Consider the following 17,955-nt stretch of genomic DNA (forward strand, 5'->3'; position numbering starts at 1 on the left):
GTTGAGATTGAAATCTCCTTCCCCATCAGGTTCCCTGCTGCACATCCAGACATTTGACAAGTTGATTTTGTATCATTGCTCAAAAGCTGCTGCTGTGGATTGCTGGTTTTATTTTCTGTTCTCAGGGATACAGTCCCAAAGACCTTTCTTTGTAGTTATCTCTGACATCTTTCAACCTCCAAAATAATAAAAGTAAAGCACACTTCCAAAGTGACATTAACTTAATCCATTAATGTAAGAAATTGATGTGGAGTAATCAAACGAATACATCTGATTCAGCAAGTTCCTTTTATGTAGGTTTTTAGGGCAGATAAGATCCCTCACTGATAGAAATTTTTTATCTTCTGTAAGAGATAGTAAAAGGGTCCCTTTCTTTAAGTCTGTTTGGTAGGGAATGTGTTTTAGAACTAAAAATGAGATCCTGCCAGTGTGACAGAGGAGATGTGTCAGAGAGGCACATCCAACCATCGCACCGTGAGTGAGATGACGCTGGTTGCATGAGGCTGCTTCGAGCTGTTGCCTAAGTACTCTCTTCAACAGTCACCAAAGAAAAAGTGTCCTCGTTGCCGGAGAGAAGAGGAAGAGGAGATACAGCACCATGCTGCACCATGTCTGCAGACGGATGAGAAGCAGGTGATAAGGACCCATCTGGGTGACAAGTAGAAGCACAGATTACGAGGCACCTCTACGGCAGAAGATTATATCTCACCAAGGGTGTAAAATTTGCCAAAATCTTGCTGAACTGAAATTGAGATTGCCTGTGACAGCAAAGTCACAGTAACCTGCTGGGTTGTGAATGGCTGCAGCTGTGTTCAGGACCACCACGGGCTACCTTTAGTGCAAGACTGCAAGGTGGGCATAAAGACTCGGGTCTGGCGATGCATTTGATCTAACAAAGCATAAGCCTATGGTCTGATGCAGTTGCTTAGAGGAGCCTACAACCACAAAATATCCAGCTAATATTAGGCTAATGGGAAGAAATGTATGGGCAGAATATTTCTGCAGCTAAAAATATCACCAGTTCTCTTAGCTTTTCCACATAGCAAAGACTTAGTTTATTTTTCTTTTTTGTCATTAATATGGGAAAGTAAATAACCAGGAAGCAGTGATTTTTATTGGGTTTTTTTTTTTTTTTTTAAATTGCATGATTGCTTCAGGGCTTTCCAAACATCTTGATAAACTCTGTTGACTGACCAGAGACAGCCCTCAGAGGCTGGAAGTTGCCCTTGGACTGAAGCGGTTGGGGAACGGGTGATAACTTATGGGAGAAGTATCAATCCAGTGAACTGAGCAGAGCTCATCAAGTCACAAGATAGTGTTGGTTGGAATGGTCTTCTGGACGTCATCTGGTCCAAGCCCCCTGCTCAAGAGCAGGGCCAGCTCTGAGCAGGCTTCTAGGGGCCTCGTTGTGTGACATAGACCTCAGTTATGGAAAACGGTGGAGTTCATTAATGTCTTATAACTTACCCATGCTGACTTCATGCCTTCACCTGGCTTATCTTCACATCTACTCAACAATTTTGGGATAGGGGAAGAGATCCAGGTGAATGCTCCAGCCAGAAGACATGGTACAACTTGTGGGTTGGCAGCAGCAGAACTGGTTTTGGGGGTTCTTCTGTGCAGGAACCCATCAGCCTGGATAGCAGGAGAGCTTTAAGAGCAAGAGATCTGCCTGTCTCCATTGAGCAGGTATTTCTAAACCTGTGGAAGGAACGGGCAGTAAGTTCCCACAGGCCTTTAAGTAAATAGAAAGCCACACTCTGTGTTTTGGTACCTACCGGGTGACGCGGTCCTGGATGACAGGTGATTAGATGACTGGCTTGGATGTCACATACATTAGTAGTTATAAATCTGGATCTCATCTAGCATTTGTGTATTGTACAATTGGACAGAGTCCTGAAAATAGACCCAAGAACTGGTTTGGGATATCTGGCTGATTTGATATTAGTGAAAGAATTAACACTGGATGGTAATGAGTCTCGTTTGAGATAACATCAAAGCGACATAGAATCCAGTATGTCAGAGGTCCTCAGTCCCCAAAAAGCCAAGGGACTTAATGAATGTGGCCGTACTGTCTGATAGCCAGTCCAGGATTAAAGGTACAAGGACAGGGGGCATGTTTCTTTTCAGCATGAGGGAGTCTGCTTCCTAATCTAATGGATTATCCTCACCTTTTAATTTTAGTGGTTTTATTTAGACAACTGTGGGGTTATTAATTCAGATGGCTCAAAAGCAATCCAGGAGTTTGGTGTTGGCATGTGCCTCCTAGTGCTACCACACTGCACACCACCTGATAGATTTGAGTTAGCTGGCAAACAAGTAAGAGGGAAAAATCTCTTTCTGCTCCTTATGAGCCAAGCCATCATCATTTACCGAAGATCTCATGTCCCTCAAATTCTCCAGATTTTCACTGTACTCCAGAAATCAGTTTTCAGCTGAACAAACTCTTCTGTCCATTTGGGAAAGAAAGGGAAAAATTATATTTAGGATCTCTTCCCTTAGCTTCTTGCGTTTCAGTCTGACCTTGTTTTGATATAAGATCCTTTTATTTTAAAAGGAAAGGTCAGTCGCATTCTTCAGTAACACCTCTCCTGTGGTGCATTGGACCTTTAATGGATGTTGCTGCTGTATTCATTTCAGTAACTCGTCAGCTGGATCCATGTGCACAACCTTTTGGCAACTATTGGATAAACCCAGCATACTTACCATTTTGTATGAAAGTCTGGTTTTAAGCACTAAGACTGCAAGGAAACATGTTTGGGCTGATTTGTCTGCTTTTATGGAGCACTGAGTGTGACTTTCTCTGTTTTCTTTTCTTTTTGTGTCTCTACCTGCACAAATGCAATGTGATTTTCACAACATGATTGTAAATAAATAATTTGCTAGCTTAGTTACATTTACAATAGCTTGCGTTGAAGCAAGGCAACAGAGAATCAGTCCCTGGAATATTTTATTCTGCACATAAGCCTCAATTCAGAGAGAGGAGAAATATTATTGATCTTTCATCAGGTAATTTTCTTCTTTCAAGTACCTGCATTGGACTCTTCACAGCAGTTCTTAAGTTGAATCCATTTACCCCCTAGAGAACAAATTTGCTATCAGCAGCAGAGGTTTCTGATAACGGGACTTACAGTTTTCACATTTGAATGGATTGGAACAATTGGATATTTCCATTGTCCCTCACTGTAAACAGAGAGTTGCTATATCTGAGTTCATTATATGCTTGGTCCGTTGCCTTCTGCCAGCAGAAAAAGATAGCCTTGCCTTACCTGAAACAAACCTGTTGATTTATAATGAACTTTCTCAGATCTTTTATTTTGTTTCCTTATCCTTCTATTATATATTTGTGCCCCATTCTTATTAGGGAAGTATCTCTTTGAAGTTTAATTTTTTGGACCACTGGCGGTGCATTTTAATTGTTGCTCTCCCTCTGGAATTACTCGTCCTTCTGGCCACAGCCTAAGCCACTTTGTCATGGACCATGGATGGTGATTTGCACAACTCCTGTAATAGCAATGCCTTTTGGGTGCTAGTGCAAAATTTATTGCCCCACAAAATGGGGTCTTCATTCACATGGCCGCTCTTGCGGGTGTTTTATTGGCCAATAAAGTGCCTTGTGTTTTTGTATTCTAACTGCTAGGCTGCTTTATGATCTGGTGTCAGCTGGAGGGTGGTGGGGAGGAGCGACTTGTGGTACATTGGGAATTACACATTATTGTCACCTGAGAGCCTGAAGGATCTTTAAATTGATGAAATGTGGGGCTGATGAGCAGAGAAGCCTCACCAGTAGCATTTCTTTTAAGATTTTGTCTGTTTTTTTGAAACTTAATAATTCTGAAAAAGACACAGAGTCATCTTTCTGCCAGCTAAATTAAAGTGTTGCTAGAAAGGTGACGCAAGGCAGAGTGAAACGTAAGTTGAATGGAAAGGACAATGAAGGAGATATGAAGAAAAGTATTTAGAGATCAAGAACTCTATATTTTGAGTGTATTGCATTCTGTGCAGGATAAATATATTAATTTCCCTTGCACTTCACAGCTTGCCCTTATGTTCAGAAAGTTGCAGAGATGTCAGATTTAAAGAGGCATATGAAGTATATGGGATAGAGCAATAGGTGGTAAGTAGGCTGCTGAGATCCATTTCTCTTCCCAGCACAATTCCTTTTAGTCATCTCCGTGCTTTTTGAGAACAAAGTGCAATATGAAAACAAATAAAGCCACAACAAAAAATCCTTGTCTCAAGCAAACATATTTTAAAGCTGTTTTTTGCCATATATTATTTTCACTTTTTTATTTTCTTCTCTCTCTTACTTAAAAAAAAAAAAAAAACCAGAAAAAAAATAGATCTTGGCATAGGTGCCTCAAGGGAATGTGTTCAGAAAGTGCCAGCAATGTTACCAACTTCAACTTTTATGCTTCACTTTGTACTTGAAAATGGCTCTTTCCTCCAGCTGGCTTTTCTATCTGCGTACCACTGTACTCCCAAATCCTCTCTAGGACAGGAACAGGAGGAAAGCAAGAAAACAAGACCAAGTTGTGCAGCACTTAAGGCCACCGTGTTTGCTCACGCCAGGGAGTTGATGGAGCTGGTCACAAAGGTAAAACATGCCCAGTATCAGCAAAAATGCCATTAGTTAGATCAGAGGTAGGTGAGGCAGCCAGATGTCATACTCCGGAGCAGTGGGAGTGACCACGTTGGAATGGAGCTGTGAAGATAACATTATTTGAAGCTTCCAATTCTGATCCCAGTATCATTGTACCAGGGAGGCTGAGAGCTACACTTCTGGCTCAGGGCATGGGAGTGGGTGTGAAAGTGGGATGAATTTTAGGTGGGTGAGGAGGTGGTTTTGGCATCACATATTAGAGGAGATGTGGTCAGAGGACCAGAGAGAGAAGTCCTGATATCTTGGTCTCAGTTGCTGGAGTTGTGCAGGTGAAGGGTGTGAGTGGCCATGCTTTACAAGTGCATGGAGATGTAATGGTGAAGGAGATCATGTCCTAGCTCAGGGGATGGGGCTGAGGTTATGTTTTAAGAATACATGGATTTGTGATAAGGCATAGGAGTTTAGAGGGATCAATATACAGTAGAAGTATAGTGGTAAACTGTTGATGTAGTCATGGTTTAACCCCAGCCAGCAACTATGCCCCACCCAGCCGCTCGCTCACTCCCCCTCGGTGCAATGGGGGAGAGAATCAGAAGAGTAAAAGTGAGAAAACTCGTGGGTTGAGATAAAGACAGTTTAACAGGTAAAGCAAAAGCCGCGCACACAAGCAAAGCAAAACAAGGAATTCATTCACTCCTTCCCATCAGCAGGCAGGTGTTCAGCCATCTCCAGGAAAGCAGGGCTCCATCATGCGTAACGGTTATTTGGGAAGGCAGATGGCATCACTCCGAATGTCACCCGCTTCCTTCTTCTTCCCCCAGCTTTATATGCCGAACAGGACATCACATGGTGTGGAATATCCCTTTGGTCAGTTGGGGTCAGCTGTCCCAGCTGTGTCCCCTCCCAGCTTCTTGTGCACCCCCAGCCTGCTCGCTGGTGGGGTGGGGTGAGAAGCAGAAGAGGCCTTGCCTCTGTGTAAGCACTGCTCAGCAGTAACTAAAACATCCCTGTATTATCAACTCTGTTTCCAGGACAAATCCAAAACATAGCCCCATACTAGGTACTACGAAGAAAATGAACTCTATCCCAGCCAAAACCAGCACAGCGAGAAGCTGGTTTTTGTTTTAGAAATTAAAGAACATGGGGATGGTGTTTGATTTTGGTGAAGTGGTTATTGTTGGGTGTGTGGAAGTGGTAGGGACAGAAAATCTAGTTCCTTCTCTGTAGGACACGTAGGAGCGGTTGAGACCAGGGAGGTGAGATGTGAGGCAGCGGGGCAGGTGTTATAGGGTCTGATTTGGGAACATGAGCATGTTTGAGCACGTAAAAGAACATGGTATTTTTGTGGACAGAAAGGTATGTGTGTGTACTGTGTGATAAATGAGAAGTCCAGAAGATGCTTATCTATTTAGAAGGATATGGTCTCACTGCACATGGACTCTACAGATCAGCCGTGTTTAAAGTAGGCTTGTCTGGGAAGATGTACTGAAATCCCAGGTGACTAAACCCAAAATTCTCATGTCTCATCTGAATGGAGTTTCCAGGAGGAAAAGAAAGAGATGTCAAGAGAAACGCAGGCTATTGGATCCGTACACATCTGTCTTGGAAGCCAAAAGCTGTACCACTGCCTCTGCCAGTGATGATACTGAAGTAAATTAAATAGATCAGGAGTTTGCTAAATGCTCAGTTCCTTTGCGTGATACTTCACTGTTAGTGAATTATGCATCTGTCTTCAACATCTGTTGTAAATGCCAGTCTGTTTTCATTGTCCAGACAGCTTAACTAATTGATATTTACAGTACAACATTTATTAACTTCAATATGAAGGTTTATGAAGGCTTTCTTCAGTGCCTAAAAGTTGGATTTCTAACAAACTTGATGTCCCACTGGCTTTCGGTGCTGTTCTTTTGAAATAGTTTCTTCACATTACCCCGTTAAGGAAATCAGCGTGATCAAACCTTCCTCCAAGCTGGTCTACGAGCTTTAGGGTGACATTTCCTTCATTTGTCATCTGGGATGGGGTGAGGGGGGTGAGTGTAACTTCATCAGATGTGTTTCCTTTGCTGACCTGCTTCCTTCTGAAACCCGTAGCACTTGATTCCTGCCATGGTTGAACACAAAGCCTTCGTGTTGGTGCACTGCTGCAATGCTTCTTGGATGTTTGACTGTTGATTCTTAAAGCTGAGCTTCTTGGAGATGATAAACCACCTGTTTTTGCACTTTAGACTGGAAAACAATTGGTTGGTCATTGCCTTTCTTTTTAGATTTCTTGCCAGTCAAAGGGTGGACATTTTTCATAGGTTTATAAGACAGCCTGTTTGCTACACATTGACAATTTCAGTGGTACAATCACTGCTAATGCCCTTTCTTTCTCACTTAAATCCTGATTGAGGAACTGGGTTTAGGCATATCACTTAATTTAAGAATACACATAGGAGCACTTGTGCTTTAATACCTCTAACTAGAAATACACAAATAATAACAGCAAGCTGAAAGGTGTCTTGAGTTGTTTGTTTGCCTTTGATTTCTTGCTCACTTCACAAAATAACAAAAAACCTCGCAGTCGTTTGAGTGAAATGGATTCATTTTTCAATTAAAATTGCCTGGTTTTAAGCAAAGTTGGCCTTTTTTTTAAATGAAACATGTATTTTCTGGGGTGAAAATGCCTACGTCTTGGAAATTTGTGTGATTTATTTCCTTTTTGCATATGTTTGCTCTGGATGTTCTGCCACCGAAAGCAACTTTTAAAATCAGAATAAAGCCTCAAAAGATCTACATCTCTGTTCACCAAAACTTTTCATACTCCAAGGTACAAAGCACTGGCTCTTTTATTAATGATGGTTTCATCATAGTTTCTCAAGGAGAACTAAAGCAATCGATCACTCATTCACATCAGTAAAGTGCCCTTCATCTTTTCACAGTGCCATACTGAGTATTAACCCACGTTAAATGCTGAAACCAAGAAAGCGAGTGCGGGAAGGATAATAGGCTAAATTAATCTGCAGTGCAATTTATCTCCTGTCCATTTGTCCCTGTCTTTCTCACACATGTGCGTGTAGTCCATGTTCTTGCACACTCGTGCACCCACACTCACTCATCCAGTCTATCCAAATGTATTTGTTGGTTAGGATTGGTGCGTACAGTGAGGGGGATGTATTGCCATATCATTGATAACATGGCATCATGTCATATTATTTAAAAAAACATCCAGCGATGACAGAAAACCTGACATAGTGTGAAGTGGTGCTCTTAACACCGCCCCTGACCCTAAAAGTGTATAGGACTGCTAGCTAGACATGAGGATGTACCCACTGGGATTAACATTAAAATATAATAGATAGGACTGCTAGCTCTTACAGTGACATACAGAGCCTGTGTGTGTCCCTGGCTCGGCCCTGCACTCAGTAAGTTCCTGCCATAGACAGTTTTATGGCTGGGAAATTCCTAAATAGGGAGACATGGCCTTCTTTTGTTTCTGATGCTAGTCTGAAATGCAAGAGCTAATGTTTACAGGCATATATATTATGTGAAAATATATTTAAGCAGATACATCAGTTGGCTTTTTTATCTGCCTGAAGTCCTTGGGATTTGATATATTGTTTATTGCATTTTGTGTCCGTAGCTTCCAGCCTGTGTTCTGCAACAGGCAAGTTATAAGGGGAAGTTTGCATATATTGGAGTCCACATACATAGTCTTTCCAAAAAAGATTTAGAGGTTAGCAACATAAGACAACAATGTCCGTGTCTCTGCAAATTTCAGGGAAGGGGACAGTTTCTAACACTTTTTTAAAGTATATAAAATGTTTTCTGTATTTGTGGACTGTATGCAGGACTCAGAAAATGTGTTGTTCTCCCTGCCTCTCCCTGCAAATTGACTGTCTCCATTAACTCCTTCTGGAGTCCTAAATGCAGCACCCCTGAGCCTTAGATGGGCGTAATGGGCTTCTGAAAACCCTCCAAAGATGCCTCTGATCCAAGCTTCAGCAAAAAACTCCAGTGAATTGCTGGAAGAAAGGCGTGGTAACAACTATATGTAGGTTGTATGTCGCTTAGTTGCTTTATGGTGCTGTTACAGGCACCTCTGGCTATGCCGCTGAGAATTACCGCAGGGATACATCCCAGTAACCTTTCCGTGACAGATGTTAAGCTGTGGTCCGCTCGTTAATGCAGAAATGTGAAAGGCACAATAGAATTAGAAAGCACAGGCAAAGCAATCAGAATAGTCATGGTTTGATGCCATTTATCTTAGGGCGTTAAAAGGATTATTGGGGCAATGCTGGAAATGCTGGAAAATGTTAAGAGCTCATGGAGGGCAGGTGAGGTCCTTGGGCTGGAAAGGGAGGGACCTGCTTGCTTTTTGCAGAAACGTAGTGCAGTAAGATGGTCTACTTCTGTACAACCTATGTTGCAAGAATAGTTAAAAAGAAATAAGCAGTTTATCAGCACCTGAAGGAAAAAAAAAAAGATTATCATGATCAGAAGGCACCAGGGTTCATCAAAATGAAATTATGGCGAATTAAATTAATTTCTGTCTCTGATAAGCTAAGAGGCTTACTGGATAATGAGAGAGAGGGAGGTGTAATATAGCTCAGTGCTAGCAAGGCGTTTACAAAGGATACAAGGGGCTCTTTTATTAGGGAATAAAGTGAAACTTGTAAAATTAAAACTTACTTGGGAATAGTATGGGTGGGAGAAAGAAAAATAACTTGAGAGGTGACTAATGGCAGTGACACTGGTGAGCTGCTTCCCATGGGGTCCCGTTTCGAGTGCTCTCTGAGCTGTCAGTAGTGCATTGACAGATGGAGTCTGAGGCGATGCTGAACTAATCTGTAGGTGATGCAGGGTTAAGAGGGGATCTTACTGTCCTCAAGATAATTTAGTTGAAAAACACAAACCTGACTTTCTGGTAGCAGGTCAATGAGTAACTAGCAGCTTGCAAAGACTGGTCAAATTCTATGGGGAAGCAAGCATTCTCCTTATGTTATTATTATAAATGCGTCTTCATTTTTTATTATTTATTTTCAAGAAGCAATGCAAAAAAAAAAAAAAAAAAAGGTGACTGATAGGTATTAAAAATACCATGGAAAATTTTGCTAGGGTTTGCATTGTTGTATATTGCCCTGGTTGCATTTCTGTGGTGAAATTTGTGAGGACTGCTATCTGACTACAATTCATATGTTTTAATCCAGAACCGCTGAACAAAGTAGCTGCTAGCCTATAGCCATGTTCATCTCTAGAGATGACACAGCACCAGTGCCAGGTGGATTTGAAATACCTCCTCTTCTCTTCCCACACAGACCAACCCCTAAGCTCCTTAAAGAAAAATAGCACCACATCTCCTAATACTTTCAAGTGACAGGCAAATTGGAAATCTATGATGCTTTTATTATAGAATATTGTGTGGCTTGAAACTTGGCTTGAAACTTGAAAGTAGCAGTCCGTTTTTCTCCTGACTTTTGCTCTGCTGGATGATTTACACCTATGCAAAGGGGTTTGCTGACAGATCAGAATTAGAGCTCTTATTTTGTTGTTGTAAACAATTCCTCAACAGGCACAATCAGGTCCTAAAGAAGAAAGGGGAAAAAAAAGAGTTGTGAGTTTCAGCTTGGAGCCAGAACAAGTAGATTCAGCCTTTCTTCCTTTGGTGACTGTAACGATACAGTAAAGAGACTTTAGGGCTTGGTGAAACAACCTTTCCTCCTAGCTCATCTTTCTGCTTTGTTTACATCTGCAATAAATACTTATAGATGAGAGATACTCGCTGTGTTAATCCCTCCCTGAATGCAGAAGCAGAGCCAGCAGCCCGAGAAGACGAGGTGTGGGGCTGTCTGTGGGCAGTAAGTTATAGCAATCTAATGCAGCACAAGTTTCCATCCTATAGATAAGTGTTTGCTGATACAACTGTTGAACACATCCGCCTGGATCACCCATTTCTGGAAATACCCTTAGCTCTGCTATAGGATCATCCTGGCTGTGTAGGAGACATCCAAACGTGGTGGGTTGCCGCTGAAGGGTGGACTTCTCTGCAGCACCTTTGAAGGTGCCCCTCTCCATAGACCATGAAGGAGCTCCATTGGCTTTGCTCTGAAGTTAAGCACCTTGATTAGGTGGAGAAAGGGGAATAGGAGCCTCAGGGACTAAGTACCCCTTGCTACTCCATAGTAGTGCCTATGGTCAATGCACAAAGTTTTATATACATGTATTTATAGTTTGCTGAGGCCTATCATGAGCTTCCACAGACATCAGTCCTTCACAAAATCCAGCTCTAAGGCAGGGAAGAGATTGGCTGAAGTCTTATGGTGTGAACAATTTCCTCATGCATGCTTGATGCACTTCTACATATTTATGTCTCCAACAACAATGGAATATATATAAATGCGTATACTCAACCTATTTCTCCTTAAGCCACAGATCATGCAGCTCAGTGCTCTGCTCCCCATACTATAATTTTTACCTCTTTTTGTACAAGAAAACTGCAGTGAGCGGTAAGCATTACAGCTGATGCGCAAAAGGCGGGTATGTGGTTTAAGTTATGCTGCTCTACCTGGTTTAACTGTAGCCAAACCTGCTTGACCACCCAGCTCTTAAATGCATAAAACTACTCCACTGTTATGCAGTTGCACTGTGCCAAAGGGGATACTAAATCTAATGAAGTTTAAGCCAGTACAGTAAAGGTATCCTTGATCTGTACCTGAAAAACTTATTATTGCTCCTATATTAGGGATCAGATGAAAGTAAAATAAGCCATATCCTGTATTATAAATGGAAATGCCTTTCTCCTGCTGGAACTAGAAAACAAAGCTCTTTGGGATTATTATGAGTGGCAGCAGGCACGGTGAGGCAGAGGGAAGCCTTTCCCTTGTCCATCTTTGCTGTTGCATTTGAGGTCTGATTATTTTTTTGTTGACTTGGTCACTCATCAAGTGTCTCAAAGAAACGGCACAAACTATAGTTAAGCTCCATCATTCTGTCCCCGCAGAGAGGGGAAGCAGCCATCATTGCATCTGCCTCTTTGCTATGCTCATTTTAAAACTGGATAAATAAATTAGAGATACGATCATTCAAAGAACAAACTGTAAGCAGCTGCGTGCTGGGGATTATGGATTCAGTGGACCGTGCTTCTCTGGTAAAGAAAACAACAGCCATAGGAAACTCTTAGGCAGCCGTGTGGCATCTCTTGTATTATTTACTGCATTGTCTTTGCAATCTTTGTGCATACAGAAATGCACAGCAAGAGATGTTATTCTTCCTAAGAGATGCCCTTTTTGTTTTTACTGTTAGAGTGCTTATTTTCAGAGTAGTGCTGTAGACAGATCAGTCTTTTACAACATTTATATTTTAAGGACTCGGTATCTCCACAGACGGAGTATTTAACTTACTATTGTGTGGAGGACTTTTTCAGAAGCAAATTTTATTCATCAGAGACACCCCTTAATTAACTTCCACACTTCCATAGGGAGAGGAATATAAAGAAAGCTAATAATAATAATAATAATAATAATAGTGACATATCTTGTTACCATTACATATTAAAATAAAATGCTGCGGGGAGTGGAGTTTCAAGGCCTCTTTTTTAATGAAGATCTTAATAGCATTTAATGTAAATTAAATATAATCACTGTCTGATTCCTGAGCATATCTCTGAGGCTGAAGAATAAGAAGTTAATTGTGCTGACAACATAGTGGGAAGTGGCAGAATCAAGCACCAGCATGTTGTCTAAAGTGCATTGTGAATTAAGAGGTGGAATGCAGAACTTTTATTTTTTGTACTCCTGCTCCCCGTTATTTTGCAGCAGTTCGGTGCAAAGTTTGTGCGCGGTGTGGATTTATTACATAAGATATCTAACATAAAATTTACATTAGAATGCAAATGAAGGAGACTTTATTTAACTTTAGAGATTGGGAAGGATTAGATGCATGAGCCTAACAAGCCATTTTACTTTGGGGATGGGAAATTGCTGCTGTGTAAATCCCTGGCTCATTCTGTGGGCAGATAATTTAATGAGGTCTGCAAAATGACTGGACGTCAACTTCAGCGTCTTGCATTGCATTAAGAGGAATTAGTTGTGGAAGTCTCAGTGCTGAAACTGCTGCTTATAGAGTTCATGCACTTGGTGGCAAGATTTACTTGATTAAAAGATTGGGGATCAAGCTAACTGTGTACTCCTCAAGATAGGCAATGGGACAGGATTCAATTCCCAGCTCCCTCTCTAGCCATGACAGTGTGGAATACCTGTCTGTGGTAGATATGACCTCTTCCATCTCAAATTAAAAGTGATGTAATTAGTCAGCTGGTGCAGTGGGTCCTGGGATCATAAATAAATGAAATGCATTTTCATGAATGAATACAGAAAAGATATCTTAATTTAGCTAAGGAGAGCTGAGAATAACTAGTTATTGGATCCAGCCTTGTCTTCATATGGGATTATTTCTCTTTCCTGTATGGTGCCAAAGGAATCCATGCCTTCTGTGTGCTTGTTCAACCCTTAACATACATCTGAATTACTGTTCTGCAGCTAGGAGACGTTATCTTCACGCTACGCTAAGCTTTCACTTGTATACCTGGTAGGTACAATGCATAAAATTAAGTGTACTTTTATCCTAGACGGGTTTCCCACCTGAGCTGTCTGCACAGAGATCTTGCTTCAGTGGAAAAAAATTGCCAAACTTTGCTATGAGGATGAATATCGCAGTTCATGGTACCTTTGTCCGTCTTCCCTGACTAGATGGAAATGACAGTCAGTGGAGTGCTTGTTGAGAGGTCTCAATTTATTTGTGGCTAAGGTTGTGTTTGCTTTAAGACTGTTTGGGGGCTGGCCTTACTCCTCAAAGGAGGTGCTGAAGGAGTTCACCTAAGTCTTGAAAGACCTGGTCTCCATCAATGCTGACAGAGAAGCAGGAAGGAGCTGAAGAACCAGGACGGGCCATGGGTCTTCAGGACAGAGGGGCCATAAATAGTCATCTTGACATTTTTTAATCAAAGAACTTCCATTCACTCCACGTCCCACCCACTCTGAAAAAAGAGCACTGACAAATGAGTCTTTTCAATACAACCATGGCTCAAAGGTGTCCTCTAAGGGAGAAAAAAAGATAATTTTCTCCAGGTCTTTCTAGAATTTTTGACTGAAGCATTATGAAAAAATGGTACTGGAATTTGGGGTGTAAAGGAGAGGGACAACCATGACTGAAGAGAGGACTGGTTTGGGTCCCTGCCTGCCTGTTTCAGTGATCATAAAGCAGCACTGCACCTTTGCGTTCACAGTGCTTTCCTGGAGATACTATGTCATTAGCCGGTAGATGATCATGATAAGTAAATTTGTCCTGCTCAATTTCTGTCTCTTCAGATTTCTCTTCTGAGTACAAAATTTTCCTGGGCAAGCCATCAGGTAACTCTCCAGTCCCAGCTCTTTTTGCTATACAACCCCTCTTTCGACAATTTTAGTTGCAATACCAACCATCTGTGATGGCCTTGTTACCTGTCCACCTCCTATTTTCATCTTATCATCCCCCATTGACTTTGCAGGCCCACAGCCATTATCTTTGTGCTGATCACAGGAAGAACATTTTGGGCAGCTCCTTGCTAGTATTTCCTACAGCCTTCTGGCTGCCGTTGCTGGTCAAGACCCTGGACTTGCATAGTCCTACTGTAGCTCCGTGTGCTGTGTGTTGTGTTGTCTCAATTGCTCTGCAGCTTGATAAATTTCTATAAGTGTCTTATTATGCAATTAATTTCAATTACAATTCCCATCATCTCTTCTGCAGGCATGCAACTCAGCAGGAGACTAATAAAACCATCACGACTAGCACCAAAGCCATCAAGCAGCTGTCTGAGATTGTCAGAGGCTCATCCAGGGTACGTGTCATTCAAGATGCTGTTGGGGGAGAGTGCTGGGTCTTATGGAGGGAGGAATAATGAAAAAAAGAAGTGGTAGTGGGTGCTTTAAAGCTTTTGAGTTCCATGTCTTGTTATAACTTCCTTTCTTGTTACACAATAAGCATCGCTTGCATTTATAAATGATCAATGGGAAAACAGCTGCAGAAACCAGTTCTTCTCCCAAAACTGGATCACGTGGAATTGGAAATCGAGAACTCATTAACAAAGCCTTAACTAACTCACACCTATCTCAGGGTCTCACTCAGCTTGGGTGAAGGTACTACAGGAATCACCTGGCTCCACATGAGTTTGGCATTGGTCAACAACTCAGTTGTGCAGTGGGCGCGGATGAGTTTGGAAATGTGTTGAAGTGTACGGAAAGCGCAAAGCAGTGGAATATGTCTGGATATGACATTAATTCGGTGCTGTATCCTAGTGCGAAAGCAGCAGTGGGGATAAGTAATTACAGTCTGTGGCCAGATCAGAGCAGGACTTTGAATTACAATTTACCCCACAGCAACCCCATCTGTTGTATGGACAGACTGGTCTTCTGTCATCAGTAGGTTCAACTCGTATGAACATCGTCACAAGGGTGTGAATGAGCCCCATTCCCTGGTCCCCAATGCAACGACTGGACAAACGGAAGGTTTCTGACCTTTCCACAAGGACCGTTATACCCCATATGTCCTGCTGACTTTGGCCTGTGGTATACATCGTGGGGAAGAACAGAAGCATATTGTGGGGGGCAAACTCCAGCTGGTGTGAGAGTTGAGGAGAAGTTTCACCCACATAACAGGTGATTCAGCAACTGAAACAGGAATAAGGACAATTCTTTTCTACTTGATTCTGCCTAGCAGTTTTCTGTTATGTTCCTGCTTCCAGCATCCATATAGTTTCTGGGTCAGGAACTTACCTGAATTGGTGTTTTATCCTCACTCACTTCCTGCCGTTTTCCAAAATCCTGTATTACTTCAACTCTGTTGTCACTGTACTCCCACCTAGAAAAAACAAACACTGCTCTAAACACACAACTGATCTCTGTCCAAGTGGTTTTTACAGCCTGGATTTATGTCATTTTTCAACAGGCATATGAGATAAGCATTTAAGAGCTGAATCACCCCAGGCTACCTTTGTAACCTGTGGAGGACCATGTGCAATTCAGCCCACCTAAAAAAATGAATGGGTGATGGTCTGCTCCAGAGGATGGCGAGGGAAGCCTGGAATGACTGTCCTCTGTATGCAGACATTGACCTTATGCAGGCATCAATCTTAATCTTTTGATGTTTTTTAACATGTTGCTTTGATTATTGATGGACTACAAGGACTATTTTTTCCTTTTTCTTGCATACTTAGAGAATAATTGCATCAGAGCTTGATGAAACAGAAGATGCTTTCTTGGAGATATGGGGATCTGGGCTTTTTTGTGCTGATCTCCTCACTCCATTTTGTGACATAAATTGGGTCCAAAGGGGAATCAGGCAAGGTCATGTTAAACCCAATTATAGTGCCACACAAGAATGTCATTATTTGTACTTGAAGCCCATGTAGTGTCCACTGGGGACTCTCAGGAGAATAGCTTTTACTGTCATGGGGAGAAAAATTGCTAAGTTAAAGGGAGAATATTTAAGAGCTGAAGGAAATAAACACACAAGCAGTTATAGTAATATGAGGAATAAACTTGCTGCTCTCTATTGGCATCACATAATAACTTTTTCTGCTCCCTGGTCAATTAATTTAACAGATTTTATTTTTTTAACTCTTCTAACCGTGTGTAGTTTAAGTAATTAAACCTACAAATTTTGATATAAAGCCTCTAGCCCTCGTCCCTTATATAGAATAAATAGTTCTGGTGGGTACTGGTTGCTGGTTGGTACGTCCCTCTTGGGAATCTGGGTAGCATTGCAAACTTCCCTGCCATAAAATTTCTCACAGCATGCAAAGCCTTCCATTACTTTAGAGCTTTATAGTCAGTCCTTTCCGATTCATTATTTTGTGTATTGCTTTGCATGCACACACAGACAATTTTTTTTTTTTTCTTCCTTATTTTCCACCAGTAATGCACTGCCAACGAGGTGCACTGTAGGAGTTTCTCTGTCTTCCCTTGAAGCTCCAAGTGCTGCTGGAGCTGTTGGAGTCAGGATGCCCAACTGAGCAAGTTGATAGTATTTCAGGAGCAAAGATACTGATGTAAGTGGATCACTGTGATACAAGGCAGGAGACTGATGTAAAATAGCACATGGCTATTTTAGGGCTTCCTTTCAAACTAACCTCAAAGGACTTAAATAGAGAGGCCTATCTGGAATTCCAGGCTTCTGTAGGATGAGTGCTGGACCATTAGATCAGCTCTCCAGGGTGGCAATCTTATCTTATTTTGCATGTGTAACAAACATAAGGTTTATAGACCTTTATCTGTAGAATGGGAATAATTATACTTGCCTGGTTCTAAAAATGTTTTTAAATCTTTGGATGAAGAACTGTAAGACTGGGATATTCTTGTGTGTATGAAAACACTACCATTAAAAATTAAAGATGTTTATCCCATCCTTTATAAAATTTACTTTTGTATTCTTAAGCAGTTGTCTGAAACATCTGAAATTGCTGTAAAGTGAACATTTCTGCTTAGTAGCTTTAGTGTAGATTAGGGTTTGTTTGCTACTTGGCTTTTAAGGTGACACCCAACTTCCTTGCAGTTCATTCCCCTCTGTAAAACCTGGACATGTGAACTCCTGCACACCTGAAATCTGAGATCCAGGGGGTAGAATAGTTCCAGAATTTCCATTGCCTGACACTGTTTGGGCTTGGTCACTTCGAGAGCAGCAATTCTGCAGCATGTTGGATAGTTACATCAGGCTAGACTGCGGTCTTCCTTCTGAGAACGCTTGTGTTTAAAACATAGATCAGTATCTTGCTGGGGCTAGCTCCAGACAGAAAGACGTTTGGGTACATGTTTTAGAAAACATGGAGATAAGTTGGTTTCTGACAAGCAGGCCCCAGGCCAGGCAGAAGGAAGGTTCTTGTGGCTGATGGACCTCTCAATTCCAGTAAATCACACATTGCCCTCAAATGAGGTGATGCACTCTGTCATGGGATACCATTCAAACAAAAGACTTTTTATAGGAAAATCCTTTGGGTTATCATTTCCAGCAGATAATCCAAGGCTGGATTTTAGTAAGTAGAAGCAGGATACCATGCTCCAACCATTCTGTTCTTTTGATGGCAGTAAGGTATTTATTTGCTTGTGTTTCACAGTCTTTAAGAACTGGTATTGGTGTGAGACCCTCTTCATGCAGTAAGCAGGACAGCGAAATGTCCCACTCCATATCCCTGCCACAGAAGGTGTCCAGCTCAGATAGCAGACCTCACTGTAGTCATGACTTGAGTTCTATCTTGAATATCCAAGGTGACTTCTTTTTAACTGCTTTGGCCTGAGAGATCAAAGTATCTTGTGCTGCCTTCCTAAAATAAGACCTCATAGCAT

At 41.7% G+C, this 17,955-nt stretch overlaps 1 protein-coding gene across 1 annotated transcript in view; it reads left to right on the forward strand.

The window, feature by feature from the left end:
- Positions 1 to 17,955, forward strand: part of TSNARE1 (t-SNARE domain containing 1) — a gene marked incomplete at its 5' end in the record, with an annotated part of 395,143 nt that overhangs the window by 101,546 nt on the left and 275,642 nt on the right. The window contains one exon of the mRNA XM_082315677.1: positions 14,366 to 14,456. Coding sequence (XP_082171803.1) covers positions 14,366 to 14,456 — 91 coding nt within the window. The remainder of the gene's footprint in view (positions 1 to 14,365; positions 14,457 to 17,955) is intronic.

Source organism: Platalea leucorodia (assembly GCF_965183815.1).
Source record: "Platalea leucorodia genome assembly, chromosome: 1".
NCBI lineage: Eukaryota > Metazoa > Chordata > Aves > Pelecaniformes > Threskiornithidae > Platalea > Platalea leucorodia.